The sequence below is a fragment of the Rhamphochromis sp. 'chilingali' genome, assembly GCF_963969265.1.
Source record: "Rhamphochromis sp. 'chilingali' genome assembly, chromosome: 16".
NCBI classification, from domain to species: domain Eukaryota; kingdom Metazoa; phylum Chordata; class Actinopteri; order Cichliformes; family Cichlidae; genus Rhamphochromis; species Rhamphochromis sp. 'chilingali'.
The window spans coordinates 8,710,849-8,730,868 of NC_137943.1; the positions used below are offsets into that span (position 1 = coordinate 8,710,849).

Consider the following 20,020-nt stretch of genomic DNA (forward strand, 5'->3'; position numbering starts at 1 on the left):
TCCATCCAGGCCTGTGCTGGTGGGAGCAGGTCTGTGATACAAAGCTTGTCCTCAACTCTAGAAGACGAGCTGGACTCTACTGAGGTGGCAGCACTTTGCTTCCTGTGTCGTGATGTTGTTAGCAGAAGTCATCTGAAAGGGGTCAGTGCTACATGTTCTATACTGTTATCCTTCCACTTGTTTTACTGACATGTTTATGGATGCGTCACTTGTAGGACTGACAGTATGATAGATAGCTTAGATATGTTCATATTCACTGATAGACTTTCTAATGACCCCCCCCCCCCCCCCCCCCCCCACAGATCACTAATATCAAAGACCTGTTCTCAAGCTTAAAGGAAAAAGGTCTCCTGCAGAACAATTGTTTCCTTTCTCAGCTTCTCTCAACTATTGATTGAGTAGACCTCGTCAGGTCCCTGGGCATAGATAGCAAACGATCAAAGGACACAGATGGGAGTCCTGTTCTGTCACAGTACAGGTGAACGCAGTCCCACATTGACTTTACTATGACAGCATGCATATAGTAATAATTAGTACTTAAATGCTATCAGTTTGAATTACAAAATCTTTTTGTCTGTATGGCTTTCTCTCCACATTTTTATTTTTTCTTCTTTTTTTCCCCACTGTTAGGGTGATGCTGTACAAAATATGTGATGCTATGAATAACGACAATATCGCAATCATGAAGTTTCTACTGAGATCAAAGCTGCTCAAAAGCACACTGGATCAATGCAAAGTGAGATAGCATTTGCACACATCTCCAGCTATTTTAAAATCAACTCACCATATCTACATCTACAGGATGTAGTCATTAAGAAACAACTGTATCTGGGCTTCAGATTTTAAATCCTATGGTGATTTTCTTTTTAACAAAACATTTATTTCTCAATAAATGAACATCAGTACATCACAAGAAGAAAATAAATTGTCACAGGGCTGAAATATAATTGACCATATATAACAAAACACACTCTTTTCTTAAAGCACCACTGAGAAGAAAAATCAGTTAAATTATTTGTCAATGGATACAATGGAAATTCAGCTTTAACCTCCTAAGACCCGAACTCTTTCATGGCATGAATTTTTACTTTCTCTTTGCTATTTGGGCTGATTGTGAGCAGATGAATGTAAAAACAAAGAATTTCCAGATTTTTATTTTTATTTTTTTTTCCTGATTTTTGTTTGTGAGAAAAGTGAGATCCACATATTGGGACATTTTAAATTTAAAAGAACAGTGGCAGTATAATGTCCTCGTGTGGATATCAGGCCCTTGTAGAGCTTGTAGACATCTATATTTAACCAGCTAAATGAAAGTTGTATCAACCTTTTTCCCTGCAATATTATTAATCTTATGTTTTCTTCTTTTATATATAGAAAGTTTTGCTTGACCCACCACAAAATTTAACAGCTTCCATCTTACCAGCCTCTTTTTTGTATAGCTGGCACCAAACAGAAATGCCAATGAAGACAAAGCCACTCCACATTTTTCAAAGACGTGTTAACATAATGAACAGTGGTTCATTTCTATGTTTCTCTTGATCATAGACTGGATGTAAAAAATAAACAAAACATATATAAAGCTAACTTTTGGATCTGAAATGTGAAAGCATTTAAGAAGTGCTTTAAACTTGCAATTATTCTAAGTGCATCCATCCCTAAATCTAAACTAAAAACTGAAGGTCACAGAGAATTTCAGTCTATGATCTGTGCACCCAGCTGACTTGTTCATCACAGAGCTGAAGATTTGTGTCTTTAAACTGGCATTTGAGTAGCATTTTGCTGTGAAGCAGTTGATAGATTTATAGTGTAGCTGCAGAGCCTCTGTGAACTAAAACCATCTTTGCTGTTAATTCCAGACAGCGCTGGATGTGTTTGCTCAGATGGAAAAGAAAGATTTAATATCAGACACAAATGTCAGTGTGTTGCATGAAATACTCCAAGAGTTTGATCAAGAGCTGGCAATGATTGTAGAGAACTACATTCAAGGTAAGAGAGACATTTTTCACTTTACCACAGAAAAACATTTAGATGTAAACAGTGTGTTTCTGTGAACATCATCAAATGATTGTACTCGTTACAGGAGTCCCCCAGCAGCAGCAGATGTTACCTCCTCTATGGGCAGAAATCTGTGCCATCAGAAACTGAATTTGAATAAGTTAAATTTGAATTTGAATTGCTCAGATTGAAACTGAATTGTAACTTGAATAAATGCTTTTGAAAACTGAATTTGAATTAGTCTAATTTGAAATTGAATTTATGGTTTGAAAATGATCATCACTAAATTGAAATTGAATTTTATATTTTGAAAATGAATTGATTTGCTTTGAAACTGCATTTTATCCTTTAAAAATTCAGCTCTCGAATAATTTCAGTTTCACTTCTCACCATTCAGTTTCAGTTCTACAATTCAATTTCAGTTCCAAAATTCAGTTTTTCGGAACTTACATCCGGTTCCGGTTCAAGCGCAGATTAATAGAACTACGTTTTACTAGCGGACCGAAAGTGTTACCGACGGGAATCTACAGCGTCTTGAGCTGAATTAAGACTTCAGAAGTCATTCGCCATGTCGAATGACCAGCGGATAAACTCTCAGGTTAATAATAAATGTATTACATGTATAAGAACAAGCGTCATGTTAACTAATGATAGCCGTACAGTAACTTTTATGCTTATTGTAGCTGTTAGCTAAAAACGCTAATTTAGCGTAGTTTGCCCTGAATTCAGCTTTGACAACAAATATGATCGACTGTTTCTAGTAGAATTCCAAAGTTGTCATCTTGGACCCTCTCAGAGTACCCCCTCTGTATGCTTGCAGAGACCCCTACAGTAGGGAAACATGCAAAACGGTGTCCAAACCTTTGTATTTTAGCTTTATTTATGTCTTACACAGCATCCCAACTCTTTAGCTAACTTAATAACTTTAGCTAAAGTGAATAATTAGTCAAATTCATTAGTGCAGCATTACTGGATCATCTCTGTTTGAAGTGATATAATATGATATACAACTATCACTGTGTTTAACTACCATAATAATTCTACTTAATTAGATTTTTTTTTTTTAAACATACTGCTCCATTACTATGTTTGACAGGCTGAAGTTGTCGGGTCACCTCCTAAATCGACCATCTTTTACAGGTGTTTTGTGCCAGAAATGGAGTGTCCACTGAAGACTGAAGATACTGAATCTCTACACCTTGCCATCCATCCCTCTTGTGCCTTCATCTAGACAAGAGACAAACTTAACCACTCTCATATGCTCTGTACCTACATCACCTTCCCTGACAGTTGTAGCTTGGCTCATCTGAGGGTGAAATTATAAGAATGTGTTATTTTGCAAAGTGCTCTCTAGGGTTCCTAAATAAAATATGGCATTGAGGTCATTTCTTTCGAATTAATCCCTTCTTCTGAAATATAAGAACCTCTCCTGGTTTTAATGGCACTTTGGATTTCCTTACTTTCTGTTCCACTCCCAACCCCAAATAGATGCTGACAAGCTGCCACAGTAACATGGAAGAGGGAAAGAAGTTGGAAAGGACTACTACAAATAAACCTAACGCCTAACAATGTAAAATAAGAACAATAATAAAGATAAGATGAAGTAACAAGTTTTTAGTTTTGTTTATTCCAAATGATCATCCAGATGTCTGTGACATGTGATGACAAACACCATAATGGAAGGCCTTAGTCATCACATGCTTAAACTCATATATTTTTGCATATGCTGAACAGGCAGTCAGACATGCTGTAACTGTGGGGTAGAAAACAGCATGAACACCATACGGCAGGGGTCTCAAACTCCAGTCCTCGAGGGCATGGAAAAGTTGCATGACTCCAGTCCACCCTTGAGGACTGGAGTTTGAGACCCCTGTCATGTGGAATATGACAGGTGTGGTTGAACTGCATGAAGACTCTGAAGTTTCTCTTCTCTTCTGGCAGGACAGGAATGTGGCCTTGTCCTGTGAGCCACTGTAAGGATGTACTTAGAGTAGAACTGGACTGTCACCGGCCTCAGGCTCTTCACCCTTTTCAAAGACAAAGCAGTCATTTAGATAAAATATTAGATATTGTTTACCTGTAAATGCACAAAGTCAATTTAGAAATGTTATTATTGTCAAGAGTGAACAAGCACTGATAGTGTAATCTACAGCTGTGGCCAAACGTTTAGAGAATGAGAAGTGTTGTTTGCTTATTTACAAAGTTTGCTGTTTCAGTGATAGTTGTATATCACATTATATCACTTCAAACAGAGGTGATCCAGTAATGCTGCACTAATGAATTTGACTAACTATTCACTTTAGCTAAAGTTATTAAGTTAGCTAAAGAGTTGGGATTCTGTGTAAGACATAAATAAAGCTAAAACACAAAGGTTTGGACACCGTTTAGCATGTTTCCCTACTGTAGGGGTCTCTGCAAGCATACAGAGGGGGTACTCTGAGAGGGTCCAAGATGACAACTTTGGAATTCTACTAGAAACGGTCGATCATATTTGTTGTCAAAGCTGAATTCAGGGCAAACTACGCTAAATTAGCGTTTTTAGCTAACAGCTACAATAAGCATAAAAGTTACTGTACGGCTGTCATTAGTTAACATGACGCTTGTTCTTATACATGTAATACATTTATTACCAACCTGAGAGTTCATCCGCTGGTCATTCGACATGACGAATGACTTCTGAAGTCTAATTCAGCTCAAGACGCTGTAGATTCCCGTCAGTAACACTTTCGGTCCGCTAGTAAAACGTAGTTCTATTAATCTGCGCTTGAACCGGAACCGGATGTAAGTTCCGAAAAACTGAATTTTGGAACTGAAATTGAATTGTAGAACTGAAACTGAATGGTGAGAAGTGAAACTGAAATTATTCGAGAGCTGAATTTTTAAAGGATAAAATGCAGTTTCAAAGCAAATCAATTCATTTTCAAAATATAAAATTCAATTTCAATTTAGTGATGATCATTTTCAAACCATAAATTCAATTTCAAATTAGACTAATTCAAATTCGGTTTTCAAAAGCATTTATTCAAGTTACAATTCAGATTCAGTCTGAGCAATTCAAATTCAAATTTAACTTATTCAAATTCAGTTTCTGATGGCACAGATTTCTGCCCATACTCCTCATGTCAGTATTGACAACTGTATCTGTCTGTGTGTTTCTGAACATTTAATTCTGTGTGTCAGTTTGCTGATCACTGTGATGTTTATTCTCACAGAGGTTTTTTAACATAAATGAATCCCATCTTCCTCTGTCTGTAACTGAAACTCAGAGCAGTTGTAAGTATCTCTGTTCAGAAAAAATTGTAATTATTTTTTAGGAATTCCTACAGTCACTCTGGTTTTTATTATTTTGTCATAATAATACTGGACATGTAAATATGTTGTTCTTTTGTCTCTAAGGCAGAAGAGAGATTATTTACACTGATGCACGATCACAGCCCAACTCTCTTCCTGATCAGGTAGTTCATTCAGACTTTTATGCTTTCATTCATTCTTTTGTCGGAACACTAACATTTATATTAATGTAAAAACATAATAATTCACATTTGCTTTGTTTGTGTCCTGTAGTCAGAATACTACACTTTGACTCATACGTCTCATGGTTTATGTGTGATCATCAATAATGAGACCTTCACTACTGAAACATATCTACGTGCTCGAAGGGGAACTCAGAAGGATGCAGGTAGAGTTCTGACCTTCAAACCATATCATGACCCGATTTATGTATGACTGTTTTAACTAGAAGCACTGAGACCTGCACCAATTACTGCACATACAGATCAGATATTCTTTGGTTTTGTAATCTACTGCTATACCTTCATTTGTTTCTTTTCTATGTGGCACAGATGCTCTGAACACAGTGTTCACAAGCTTAGGCTTTAAAGTGCTGATACACAACAACCTGACTGCAGCACAAATACGAAATGAATTAAGAATGTACAGCAAGAAGAATTTTGTGAATGATAATGCCTTGGTAAGTAGATTTATACATCTTTGGAATTGTATCCTCAACCACCATTCTATATTCTTAATTTATTTTATATTCCTGGATTTGCATGTCCCAGTGATCCCAGAGGCTATGTTGTCTAGGACTTTTTGTACCCTGGTAGGGTTTTGCATGGCGAATGGGCCCTGGATGAGGGACCAGACAGAGTGATTCAAAAACCCCAATGAGCAGAATATCCAGGGTACAGTTGCCCAGCATAGGGTTACCAGGATCTGCCCTTGAGCCAGGCCCGTGGAGGGTGCCCAGGAGTGAGCGTTTGGTGGGCAGGCCTTAATCTATGTGGGCTGGCTGGGACAGCCTGGAAAAGGGACATGGGCCCACCCTCCTGTAGGTCCAACACCTGCAGGAGGTGTTATAGGGGTCAGGTGCATTGTGTGCTGGGCGGCGGCCAGGGGCGGAGACCCTGCTGGACAGACCCCTGGCTACCAAGACTAGCGATTAGGATATGGAATATATTACGTGAAGTTGAAATGTACCAGCTAGATCTGGCTCTGGAACCAGTCTCCTGGAGAGAGCTGGACTCTGTCTCAGTCTGGTGTTGCTGTAAGCCAGGGCTGCCCAATCCCAGTCCTCGAGAGCTACTATCCTGCAGCTTTTAGATGCATCCCTACTCCAACACAGCTGAATCAAATGGTTTGATTACCTCTTCAGCATGCCATCATGTTTGGCAAAGGCCTGATAACAAGCCATTCATTTGATTTGGGTGTGTGGGAACAAGGATGCATCTAAAAGCTGCAGGACGGTAGCTCTCGAGGACCGGGATTGGGCACCCCTGCTGTAAGCCAATCACTACCTGGTGGTTTTCAGTTTTTGTCCCGGTTGCGGAACACTGGACGAGCTCTTTACCCTCCTGAGGATACTTAATGGTGCATGGGAGTTTGCTCAATGTGTTTTGTGGACAAGGAGAAGACATTTGCATGGAAACTGCTGCTTGCCTTGTACCGGTCCTCAGTGGAGAGCATGCTCTCCCACTGTCTAGGTGTTTGGTGTGCAGGGGCCACTGCTAAGAAAAGGAAGGCTGCACAGAGGGTAATCAAGACTCCCACCCCCAAAACATCATTGGCTGCCCTCTGCCACCCCTGGAGGTTATACAGGCCAGATTCTCCTGTCTCAGGAAAACCAGGGCCATCACAGATGACCCACTGCACCACCTGTTTGGCCCACCGCCCTCTGGTTGGTGCCTCAGGTCAATCAGCTCGCACACCTCTAGACTTTTTAAAGTCTGCTTACCCTTATGTTATTGTGATTATCTGTAAAAATATAATCTGAGTTTAAAGTCTGCTTGAAAAAAATAGAAAAATATTTCTGACAGATCAGGAAATATCACAAAACACACAGGATGTGTTTGTGTAGTCTGTTTAGGGGTAGGGGTAGCATTAAGTAAATAGTGGACTTGTAAGATCTGGTATAGAGGTGAAGGAAGGATAGAACTTGCTCCAAAGTAATAACCAGTAGATTTGGGGGTGTGGGACAGGCTGTGATCACATGACCTGGGCTTTGGAGAGTTTACCAACTGTATTTAACAGTAAACAGGGAGATGTTACTTGAGATGTTAGGCCTGATTTGCCCCAGCTGTGTTTCCCTCCTGTTTTCCATTCTGTGATTGCTCCCTCTGCGTATTTAAGTTCTGTGTCCTGTCGTGATCTACACCTGTCCATATGCCCGACTGCGCTTAGGGTCCTCCATATCACCACTCCTGCCTGCACACAGCCTTCACATGACAGACAAATGCTTACAGTTCTAGAGGTCATGGCACAAAGTTCACAAATCTAAGTTTATTGTCAGGTTGCGAGTCACACGTGTGAAGGCAAAGGCAACGCAAACAACTGAGTCAAGAGGAAGGTAAAAGTTGGAGCAAAGATGGATTCGTTCACCAAGCAAGTGAAGAAAAGTAAATCTCACAAACAAAAAAACAACATCATTGGCAACAAGAGAAGTTACAAAGATACATACATATAGATATCTCTAACTAAAATAATGACTGAACACTGTGAATTTCCCAAAAGCCCACAGTATGAACTCCAACTAATAAATCACTAAGATAACATAAAAAGGAAATTCAATATGTCCACTGGATCTGCTGTTTGAAAACAGGTAGCAAAAAAAAAAGACGAAAAAGCTTCAAAACTTCAGAAAGAAGATTGAAAAAATTTTACGGGAACCTTACATATAATTCCCAAAATATTACATTTTTTGAACTTGTTGCTATCTGTGACATCATGCTAGGAACTCTAGACAGGCAGGGAACGCTAAGAAAAAGTTTAAAACAATGATACAGAGCGGCAGTCATGCATTTCTATATAAAAAGATCCTGACTGTCATTCAATGCATGAGTGAAAATTTAAATTCGAAGCCAAAATTTTAACACCGTCCCAAGTGTTTTAATTCCTGCAACCAGCAAAGGTAATGGATTAAACTTCTCAGCTTCATCTCTGGCTTCATTTTCATATCTCGACTGAATCTTGCGTCTTTCTTCCTCCACTTCTCTCTCACACTTCTCCTTTAACTTCTTCATGTCCCATTCTCTCTCCTCTCTCTCCCTCTTCCTCTCCTCCTCTCTCTCCTTCCTCTCCCTCTCTCTCTCAGCCTGGAGTTGTTTGTTGTATCTCTGCATCTCTTTCTCATATCTTTCCCGTATTTCTCTCTCCATTTTCTCCTTTTCTTTCTGTATTTCTTCTTCTTTCTCTCTCAATATGCGTTGTTTCTCCTCTTCAATCGCCCTCTCAGCCTCTTGGAACATCTCGTTGGTGTAGTGGCTTCCTCCGTTCTTCTGGACTATCTCTCTGATCTTCTGGATCAGCTCAGTAACCTGAGAGCGGTCCTTCATTTTATTGTTGAAGACGTGGTACTGACCGTTACATCTGGCCACGAGTTCCTGCAGGTCTGAGCTTCCTTGCAAGAACTCTTCAATAGTGGTGCCTTCAAGTTGGTCCCCATGGGTAAAGAGAACCATGCTGTATTTGTCTGCTGCGTGGCCAAAGATTTTTTGAATCTTTTGCACCGTCTGTTTTTCCTCTTCAGTGTATCTGCCCAGTCTGACGACCACCAAGAAGATATGGGGTCCTGGAGAAGCATAGGAGATGCACTGGCATATATTTTTCTGAGTTTCCTCTTCATCAAGCCTGGTATCAAACAGGCCCGGGGTGTCAATGACAGCAACGCGATGTCGATCCACTGTAGCTTTTCCTTTGAAAGATTCTACAGTCACAGATATGGGACGGAACTTGGATTCAAAGCACTCACGGCCCAGAATAGTGTTTCCAGTAGCACTCTTTCCAGTTCCAGTCTTCCCCACCATCACAATCCTCATCTCATCATTTGTGTAGAAATCTGTGTAGAAAGATCAGAAAGAATACATGGCATGAAATACATCCATCCATCCATTCGCTTCCGCTTATCCTTTTCAGGGTCGCGGGGGGCGCTGGAGCATATCCCAGCTGTCATAGGGCGAGAGGCGGGGTACACCCTGGACAGATCGCCAGTCTGTGGCAAGGCTAACACATAGGGACAGACAACCATTCACACTCACATTCATTCGCACATTCACACCTAGTGGCAATTTGGATTATCCAATTAACCTATCCCCACAAGCATGAAATATATTGTACTTATTATACATATACCTGATCATGCACCGGGTTTGGGGTTGGTATTTTAGGTTACAAATGTTCTGGTAGATGGTCAAAAGTTAATTCAACATCTACAGAGATGGGTCACAAGTCTCTATTCTGCTGTTGATCCTGTGAAATCAGAGTCATCCTCAGTAATGATCCTGACACTCTGCTATCAGGAAATGCAATTATTCTGGATTTCTTTTTTCTTTTCTGGTCGATATAATCACGAATGGCTTGTAAATATCACACTTATGAACCATGTAACTAGAATGTTACAGTGGATAACATATTTAATAGCAGAAATCTTAATGGACATTCAAAAGTTATGACCTCTCTTCCATATCTCAGAGCAAAATTCACAAACTGCTGTCTCAGAGACTTGGTTAAATAAGGAGCAGGTTGACATGGTTAGAAAGGAGCACTATGGACAATAGTAATGACCAAAGGAGAACAGTGAGTCTTTGTCTTCCTATTGCCCATTATTATTGCTTGTTATTATTATTAGCTAATGAAAATGTAGGCAGTGCAAAATGTAGTTTTTATTTTTTGTTCATTTTTGTATATTGGGGTAGGTCTTGATAAACATTAAGCTTCTACCTACTCTCTTTCAGACTTAAAACATTTATTTAAACCATCACAGGTCTTTTTCTAATACTGACCTCAATGATCTTGTTTTTGTTTTTATAATCTATCGACCTACCTGCCAACCAACCATGATTTTAAATCAGCCATGATCACTGTTGTAACACTAGAAAACATGACTAACATGATGACTTACCGAACTTGCCAGCCATGCTTGGGTTGTAATTGCTTCTGTCGATGTTCAGTCTAAACAGTGTTTTATAGCCAACTGAAGTGGAGTAAGAAGTGAAAGGCAAAGACTGTGCTGCAGCTTCTTCAACAGGCAGCATGAGCCAAACCACACCTACAATGACTCTACTGAACACAGAGTGAAAGTGAAATTATAGTTTGGCCCCGTTATTTCCGTTACAAGCTGATTGTTCTAAAACCGGACATGGACTCAAATGTGTTCAGAAATCAGCATCTGTCTGCATTAACTACTATGTGAATAAATCTTTTTTTTGTTCCTGAATATTGTTTATTAAAAGTTATTTGTCAATGGAAAATTGTTAGTAGTCAGTATAAGCTTTTAATGATATAAGTTTGCATATGACCTTTTGATGACTTAGACCAGCGGACTTCAACCTTTTTTGCACCACGGACCGGTTTATGCCCGACAATATTTTCACGGACCGGCCTTTAAGGTGTCGCGGATAAATACAACAAAATAAAACTAGTACCGGTACCGGAAAAAAGAAAATTTCTTCATAACACACGTGAAAAGACCCAGGAAAACAGAGTTAACGATAAAAACGATAACAAAATAACGCTTAAAACCGATAAAAGCCCTGAAAACCATACATTTCACACCTGATTCTCAACTCTCGCGGCCCGGTACCAAACTACTCATGGACTGGTACCGGTCCGAGGCCCAGGGGTTGGGGACCGCTGACTTAGACTGTTGTCCACTACAAGACTTGTTTCTGTTTTATAAATCTTTCTCACAGCGATAATAGCTGAACAAGCTATTACTGTTTCACTCCTGCCAGGAAGAGGAGAGCTGGACACTTTTATCTGCACTCCCTAACAAGAAGCGGGGCCGCGTCCTTCTGAATCCCACAACACACACACATAAACCTGAACCACTCTTATCTTCACTCCCTTCTTCTATCCCACAACACACACATGCACATACATACGCACTAACATTCCTCTGTCTATGAACAGATGTATTCATTATTGTATTACTTTTCTCGTGTATAAATAAAGACAAGTGCAAGAACAGAGCGCACATCACAGGGCTCCCACTCTGGTGTGAGCGTTCTGTGATCACCATTGCAAGTAAAAATTCAGCGTGTGTGTCTCCACTCTCTGACTCTCAGCTGAAGAAGTGTCTTTTAGAATAAATCTCTTGACATTTATTTTGGTCCTTCGTAGCCGGGGCAGAAACATCAGAACTGTTATCTGTGACTCTGTTCTAGGATCCAGCACTGATTTCTGACGCCGTGGGAAGCCAGCACCGAAGTCTGTGCACAGCGCTCTTAGACGAGGCCGAAAGACCTGGACCGTTAAATTCGGATTCGGGCCGGTGTCCTTAGTCTGGTCCACGGTGGGATTCAGTCTGACAATCCAAACCACCAGTGAGATGTCTGAGGGTGAGAAACACTATTTTGATATACAGTATAAAACGGCCGCAAAGGTTTAAAGAAACGTGATAAAATAGGTTTAAGTTTGGCAAAAAGAACTAAGTTTAGACTGGTTTTAGAGGTAGCCGTAAAATACTTTGTGACAAATTAGCGCGCAAATGTCTATGTGTGTATGTGTCTGGAAGTAAGTTGATTTTACAGCACAATACGCTGCTGAACTACTTTCATTTTTTATTTTCTTTTTTTTCTTTGCTGAGGCTCACGTACTGGTGACAAAGGAGTTTCATCTCATAAAACTGATACCGCGTCACCTGTAGGGTTAAGTCGAAGGCCGTATCAGTAAACCACTCTGAAATTACTAAACAGGATCACAAAACCCCATGTGTCAGTTGCAAAAAAAGCAGGTACTCAATGGTATCAATTAGGTAACATCCTGCAAAAGGTAGAAAATGCTAAATATACACCTACAGAAGAAGAGGGTTGGGCACAGGGTAAAAGAACAGGGTGCATGAGATACACACTTGGCTGGGTGATAAGAACTACACCCAACGATCATCTGCACCACAGCACATAAGAATGAGAAATTTTCTCGCTGGAAGAGGAACCAGCACTTAAAAACCTACCATCAACATTGTGGTCGGATGGACCAACTGTGGGATTAATAAAAAACGCAGACTCAGTAACAGTACAGACTGTTTCATCCCACAGGCCCATTAAACCACAATACCCCTTATCTAAGGAAGTAACAGAAGGGATTAAGCCAGTGATGAAGGATATGGAAAAAGCAGGAATTCTAATAAAAACTAATTCTGCTACCTGCAATACTCCAATCTTCTCAGTAAAGAAAGCTAATACTGGAAAGTATCGTTTGGTACATGATCTGCGAGCAATAAATTAAATTACTGAAATGATACCACCAGTAGTAGCAAATTTTCACACTATACTGAATCAAGTCACACCAAAAGAACAATGGTTCTCAGTGATAGATTTATCAAACGCCTTTTTCTCAGTGCCTTTACATCCTGACTCACACCATCTGTTTGGCTTCACATTTGAGGGACAGAGATACACCTATACTAGGTTACCTCAGGGGTTTCAAAACAGCCCCACTCTCTATGCTGAAGCTTTAAAGAAATCAATGATGTCCTGCCTCCTGCCAGCAGGAGGGCAGTTTCTACTTTACATAGATGACATTTTCGTGACTGGCCACACAGAGGAAGGGTGTAAACAAAATACTATGGCGGTGTTACATCACTTAGCAGAAAAAGGCCACAAAGTGTCTCTGAATAAACTCCAATTATGGAGACCTGAAGTAACATACTTAGGCCACACCCTCTCAGGTGCAGGGAAAAAACTACTAAACAAAAAAAAAGAGGATATACAAAATGCACCACAGCCACAAACTAAGCAACAGATGATGAGTTTTCTCGGGTTATGTAACTTCTGCAGGGCGTGGATTCCAGAATATGCGGCACAGGTACAACCACTGCAAAACCTAATCTATGGAAAAGATCTTGCTTTAAAAGATAAAATACAGTGGACACCAGAAGCCGAAGGAGCATTTACTAAACTAAAACTCATGCTCCAAACTAACGTTGTGCTTGCATTGCCAGATTATGACAAACCATTCTACTTAAATGTAGACGGAACACATGAAAGCAGTATTGACGCAATCATTTGGAGAAAAACACAGGCCACTAGCTTTCTATTCAAGCAAACTCGATACAGTGGCCTCAGGAATGCCCACCTGTGTACAAGCATGTGCAGCAGCTGCAGAGGCAGTGCAAAAATCTGCTGACATAGTTTTTGGACACACTCTGACTGTTAGAGTACCACATGCAGTAACTTCTATACTGCTACAAGCACATTTGCCTTTCTTAACACACGCGAGACAACTCTCCTATGTTGGCATACTGCTTTCACAGTCCCACATCAACATAGTGAGATGTGGACCTTTAAATCCTAGCACATTGTACTGGCCACGGATGGCACTGCTTAATGTCAGGTCGCTGGTAAATAAGACCTTTGTTTTAAATGACTTCGTCTCTACTAGCGGCCTTGATGTTTTATTCCTTACAGAAACCTGGATTCGCCCTGGTGAGCTCATTCCTTTCTCTGAACTTCTTCCTTTGGACTGTGCCTTTTTTAGTTCACCGAGGCTTTCTGGTAGGGGAGGTGGTTTAGCCTCGGTTTTTAAAAACGTATATAATGTTCGGCAACTTTCCTCGCCTAACTTTGCTAGTTTTGAAGTTCAGTTATTGGAGATGACTGCTTCCACGACCACTTTGTGTGTGTTGGCCCAAATATAACAAGTGTTTTATCTCGGACTTTGCCGACTTCTTGGGTTCTGTTCTTTTTAAATATGATTCTGTTCTTATTCTTGCTAAAGACTTTCTTGCTTTAATGGACTCTTTTAACCTCCTTCAGTGGGTAAATGAACCAACCCACATTAAAGGCCATATTTTGGACTTGGTCTTTACGTATGGCCTGGATATCTGTATTAAGGATATAAATGACGCTGGGATTTCAGATCATTTTCCTATTTCCTTTGATATTGGCTTATCTGCTGCTGAACCGCAGTCTGAAGCTCTTTCTTGTCCACTACGCGTACTCAGCTCTGAAGCTGTGTCAAAGTTTTCTGTTTTTTTTAGATTTGGCGTTTATGATTCCTGACTGCTGCCCAGTTCGCTGATCTGATGGTTATGCTGATATTTTGTTATCATTATTTTCATCTACCCCTGATTTGGCTGTACCTGACGACTGTTCTTTCTGCTCGATTGATGGTTGTGCTAATATCCTGTTATCTTTTTGTTCTTCTATTCTTGATTCTGTTGCTCCCATCAAAATGAAGTGCTCTAGAACCTACTCTCTTTGCTGGCTAAATGATACTATGCGTGCATTACGACGTGTTTGTCGCCGTGATGAGAGGAAGTGGTAAAAAGATAAGCTTCAGGTTTCTTATGACAAGTTACGGACTAGCCGCTCACAGTTTCAAACTGCTGCTAGAATGGCTAAGGCATCTTTTCTTTCCAAAGTCATTCTGGCTAATGGTCACAACCTCCATATGCTATTTAAAAATTTTAATTCTGTTGTTAATCCCTGTCCTAATATGCCTTTACTGTATTCACAAGCTCTTTGTGAGCGCTTTCAAATTCTTTTTTTAGATAAGGTTTCATCCCTTAAGCGTTCCTCTTCGTCTGCCTCTTATCCCGTCTTTTCTTCTGAGTGTAAGTCAACTTTTCATCAATTTGAGCCCGTGTTACTTCCGACTCTGAAGCAGCTGGTTAATCAACTGAAAAACACCAATGCTGTGTTTGATATTCTCCCATCACGCATTGTTAAGGGCTGCTTTGATGTAATTGGACCGAGCATTCTGTTCTTAATGAATTTTTCTCTACTCTCTGGATCTGTCCCACTGGCCTTTAAGCATGCTGTAATCCAGCCTATTCTAAAAAAAAGAATCTTGATTGTTATGATCTTTTGAACTATAGACCATTCTCTAAGTTTCCGTTTCTGCCTGGAGCGACTAGTTCTTTCGCAGCTTCAGGCGTATTTAGACGCGAACAACATTGCAGAGAAATTTCAGTCTGCCTTTAAGCCACGGCACAGCACTGAAATGGCTTTGCTTAGAGTTCTTAATGACCTTCTTGTAAGCACTGACTCTGGACGCTCTGTGGTCCTGGTTTTATTGGACCTTTCCTCTGCTTTTGATATGGTCGATCATAACATTCTTCTACTAAGACTTGAGCATACTGTGGGTATAAGAGGCACTGCCCTCAACTGGTTTAAATCTTATCTTGCTGACAGGTCTTTCTTGGTTAATTTGGGCAACTTCTCATCTTCCTCGGTACCTGTACGCTGTGGTATGCCTCAAGGATCTGTATTAGGACCTATTCTCTTCTCACTATATCTGCTCCCTCTTGGAGCAATTTTTGAGAAGTATAAAATTGCCTTTCATTGCTATGCTGATGATATACAGATTTATTTTGAGATTACTGATGATCTTGCTATGTCTTTTCACTATTTTCGTGAATGCATGCGTGAGGTTAAAGATTGGTTCAAGAGTAATTCTCTTGTCCTGAACGAAAAGAAAACAGAGATCGTGGTGTTCGATAGTAACATCCCCCGCGACCAATTGTGTGCTGCTCTGATGCCTTTTTGCTAGCTCCCCTTCTGATTATGCCAGTAGTTTGGGCATATTACTGGATAGCTCGTTTAAATTTGACAAGCAAGTGTCTGCTGTTGTGAGGTCTATGTCATGGTCCTGGGTCGGTGACCCAGCGCTTTTAGTTATCATTTTCTAGGTTATTATGATAATGATTATTATTATTGTTTGAGTTCTATGTGTTATATTCGGTCTGCCTTTGAGTCTGTGTCTCTGTCTGTCTATGGTGTCACCCCATCTGTTTGTGAAGCTGTCTGTTTAGATCTGTGTCTTGTTTGGTTCCCCGTGTCTGAGTTTCCTGTTTTATTGTGAAGGTCTCTGTCTGATGTGAGTGTGTTCAGTTTACATTTCCCCTGTCCCGTCAGCTCTGATTTCTCCCAGCTGTGTTGCCCTCCTGTCCCTCATCCCCTGATTACTGGTGTGTGTATTTAAGCCCTGTGTGTTCTCCTGCCTGTTGCCGGTTCGTCTGTGTTACTTCGTGTCAGTCTGTGGTCCACGGTGTCCTGTCCCTCGTCTGTGTCTCTCTGCCTCTCACCCCATTCTGGTATAAAAAGTCAACACACACATGTTCAAATGCCAGTTTTTTGTCATTTAAAAAAAGGACAGCAAGTCAAATAATTTCACAACTTTCGCCAACCCTAATGTGGTCTATAAGGAGGAACTTGATCTTTCAGCACAGCAATGACCCAAAGCACACATCCAGAACAACAACAGAATGGCTTCACCAGAATAAAACTGACGTTTTGGAAGAGACCAGACTGAGTCCAGACCTGAATCCCATCCGACATCTGTCGGGTGATCTGAAGAGGGCTGTGCACAGGAGATGTCCTCGCAATCTGTCTGATTTGGAGGTTTTTTTGCAAAGAAGAGTGAGCAAATATTGCGACATCAAGATGTGCCACGCTGATAGGTTGCTACCCAAAAAGACTGATTAGTGCATGCATAATAGTATATGCATCCAGAAATGCATACACTATTATATATTGTACATATATTTATTAGTTTCAGGTTGGCCATTCTTGTATTTTGCTCGTTTGTGTTGTTGTGTTTGCACATCTCTGTTGCTTGTGGGGCTCGCACACAAGAATTTCACTCACATGTGCTGTGCCAGTGTGCCTGCACATGTGATGTGACAATAAAAAGTGATTTGATTTGATTTGATTTGATAGTGTGATAAAAGGCAAAAGTGCCGCAAAAAAGTATTAGTTTAAGGGTGTGCATATTTGTGCAACCAGGTTATTTAAACTTTTTTATTTTATTTTTCCCCCCTTTAAAGGTTTCTGTTTGTTTTTCAGGTGCATTGTCACATAAAGGTGGAAGAAGTTTTGGAACTATTTGACTTGCTGTCATTTTTTACATGACAAAAACCTGGCATTTGAATATGGGTGTGTAGATTTTTTTTTTTATAGCCACTGTACATGTGTTTTATCCTCCTATTAAAATTATTATTATGTGCTTGATGTGCCTTCCCTTTGGCCCTGGGTCTTCCCCTCTGACTGTACTAGGACATATTGCCACCTGATAAAATAACACATGGATTCGTGCCATATAAAAAGTGAGACTTGTCAATTCAGATTCTTTGTCAAATATACACTAATGAATCAATTTACATCAGCAGCCTAACAACTTTCATGACAATACTAATTAATCTATAGCAAATCATCAGTCAGTCACCTGTGACCTCGCCTCTTCACTTCTGTCTGAGCTACAACATGGCAGTGCTGCCTCTGTCACCTGATAAATAACAGTGAGACATTCCAAATACATGCAGTCACACATGTGCTTCAAATACAGTCACGAACTAACAAGTCATCATCTAATTTCACCTGTGATCTTGCATCACCATTGCTCTCTGAGCTCTGTGTTGGTTCTTCTGTCACCTGACAAATAGGACATACATGACAATAAGAATAAAATGGGGAGCTGCTTCAGCGTTTCTGTCAATTTGTGCAGATCTTGACTCATCAGTAATGTTTGTAGGGTGAGTGCATTTTTAAATAAAAATTGTGCAAACTGCACTACAAGGTGGAACATTTGCAAAATCATGACAACCTCATGATATTTTGTCTCAAAAATTAACCCTATGAATATGTCAGTGCCACTAGGATGAAATTATTGTGTCACCAACATTTTAACTAAAATGATCCATGTAGCAAACAAAAACTGTTATATCACCTTTGGGCTTTTGGAGCCTTGACCTGACTTTTAAAAAATAATTGGAAAAAAAAGCACTATGCTGCTAAAAAAAAGTAGATATTTGCAAAATTCTGCCTAAATATGTATTTTAGCAGGTTAATGTGTGTGGCGGGGCGTCGTCTGCAGCGCCGCTGCAGGGGAGGCAGACGCACCTGAGCGGGACCCGCAATTATGCCTCGCTGCCTTAATGTCTGTGCTCTCTCTGCTGTTGTGTTGTCGGGCTGTAAGCCAGCTGTATGCGTACAGCAACCGTGTGTGAAAAGCGGTCAATAAAGAGATGCTGAAAAGCATGTTCATGCAAACATCGTCGGGTCTGCCGTGATATATTTACAAGGGGACTTCTGGTCCCGAATCTCTGCGCACAGCGTCTGCAAATCGGGGCTGTACGAAGTCACTTTCATCTTTACGCAGGACTGTAAGCTGTCATCTGTGAAGCGTGAGCGGTGTTTGTTTTTAACATAGTTCACAGTGGAGAATGGCTGCTGACATAATGTGGATCCAAAGATCCCTAATTGGCCTATCTGTGGTTGAAAGTCTCGATAAATGCACGGCGTTTGGTGGATATACTGCGAGTTTTGAGGGATGAAAAAATAATAAGATATAATTTTATATTTCAAAATCACAATAATCTTCCAATTTAGAACTACAAGTTGAAAAAAGAAGTAAACACAAATAAAATACACTTCAGCTAAATACTTCTAATTTATTTTCCCAAACCACTCGGAGCCGCAAAATAAAGACTAAAGAGCCGCATGCGACTCCGGAGCCACGGGTTGCCAACCCCTGGTATAGTCTCACACTGCCAGCTACTGTTCTTTTATATTTTTTACTGCAAGGTCTTATTGTGTTCCACACAGGTTAAAAATGTGTATTAGTAACATTAAATAAAGAAACAGACACTTATGTTTGATTATCAGTGACTTCTGTTTTCCCCATTGAACTAACGCTCTTGTTTATTTGTTTTCTGCATATTAATATTAATTACAACACATTTGACAGATTTTATTGTAATCCTTCTATCATTGATTTAGTTTTCACTTTGTCAATAAGGTATTCCTTACATGGATTTTGTTGCTGAGTTATGTTTACATGCTGAGCTGAACTTGAAGTAAAGATATAATTGATAGAGGATTTTTATTATTATGTTTCCAATTTTATTGATCTGTTGAAACCAACCAAACTTGAGGACAAAATGATCAGTAATAATTTAATAAATAATCTTGGACTGACTATGAAGAAATTTGTCTTTTTGTTTTAGAGGGACAAAGGTGAAGAAGTGGTGTTTTACTACTGTACTTTATGACACTTTACTCATTTTTGTTGTTTCCAACTGATGGCGCTCTGCTCTGTGTTTCACTTCAACTGTTCACATGCCAAATTTTCACTGCATTTCGAGCTTCAAACTATATAAATACAGTTCGTTTGTATGTAACTTTAAGTTTACATATACAAATAGAAATAGAAAAAGAAATGGAAATGGAAATTGTTTATTGTCATCAATTTTTAGATCCAATGACATTGAGTGAAAAGGAGTTGCATTGAAAGTATCCCCACCTGTAACGAAGTATACGTACTGGAAGCGATTGTGGCATTTTTCTAGTTATTTAAGGCCATTTTGGCCATTCTAAGAGGCTGAGAGGTAGCACTGGCTGCTGCCAGCGTTTTCAGTTTGTGGTTGTTATATTCAGGTCTGGTCCTTTACATTAATTTTGTAATCGTTTCTAAAATTGCTGCAGTGTCATATCACTTGCACAACCATCATTTTTATGGGTTTGTTGTCATTGGTGTTGTTATACACATTTTTATTTTAAAGGTGCAGTCTGTCATAGATTAGTGTGTA

The 20,020-nt window shown here is 39.9% G+C and overlaps 3 protein-coding genes across 3 annotated transcripts in view; 1 reads left to right on the plus strand and 2 right to left on the minus strand.

The window, feature by feature from the left end:
• Positions 1-20,020, minus strand: part of LOC308412596 (caspase-8-like) — a 105,445-nt gene that overhangs the window by 47,503 nt on the left and 37,922 nt on the right. The window lies entirely within an intron of this gene.
• LOC308383270 (GTPase IMAP family member 9-like) lies at positions 8,170-10,444 on the minus strand. Its single transcript, XM_080861132.1, has 2 exons — positions 10,391-10,444; positions 8,170-9,328 (listed from the first exon to the last, which is right to left on the minus strand). The coding sequence occupies exons 1-2, from the start codon at positions 10,404-10,406 to the stop codon at positions 8,340-8,342; spliced, it is 1,005 nt and encodes a 334-aa protein (XP_080717258.1). The 5' UTR covers positions 10,407-10,444; the 3' UTR covers positions 8,170-8,339.
• LOC308413043 (GTPase IMAP family member 5-like) overlaps positions 13,725-20,020 on the plus strand; it is a gene marked incomplete at its 3' end in the record, with an annotated part of 46,726 nt that continues 40,430 nt past the window's right edge. The window contains 1 exon segment of the mRNA XM_080907828.1: positions 13,725-13,916. Within this exon segment, the coding sequence (XP_080763954.1) occupies positions 13,805-13,916 (112 nt within the window). The 5' untranslated portion in view covers positions 13,725-13,804.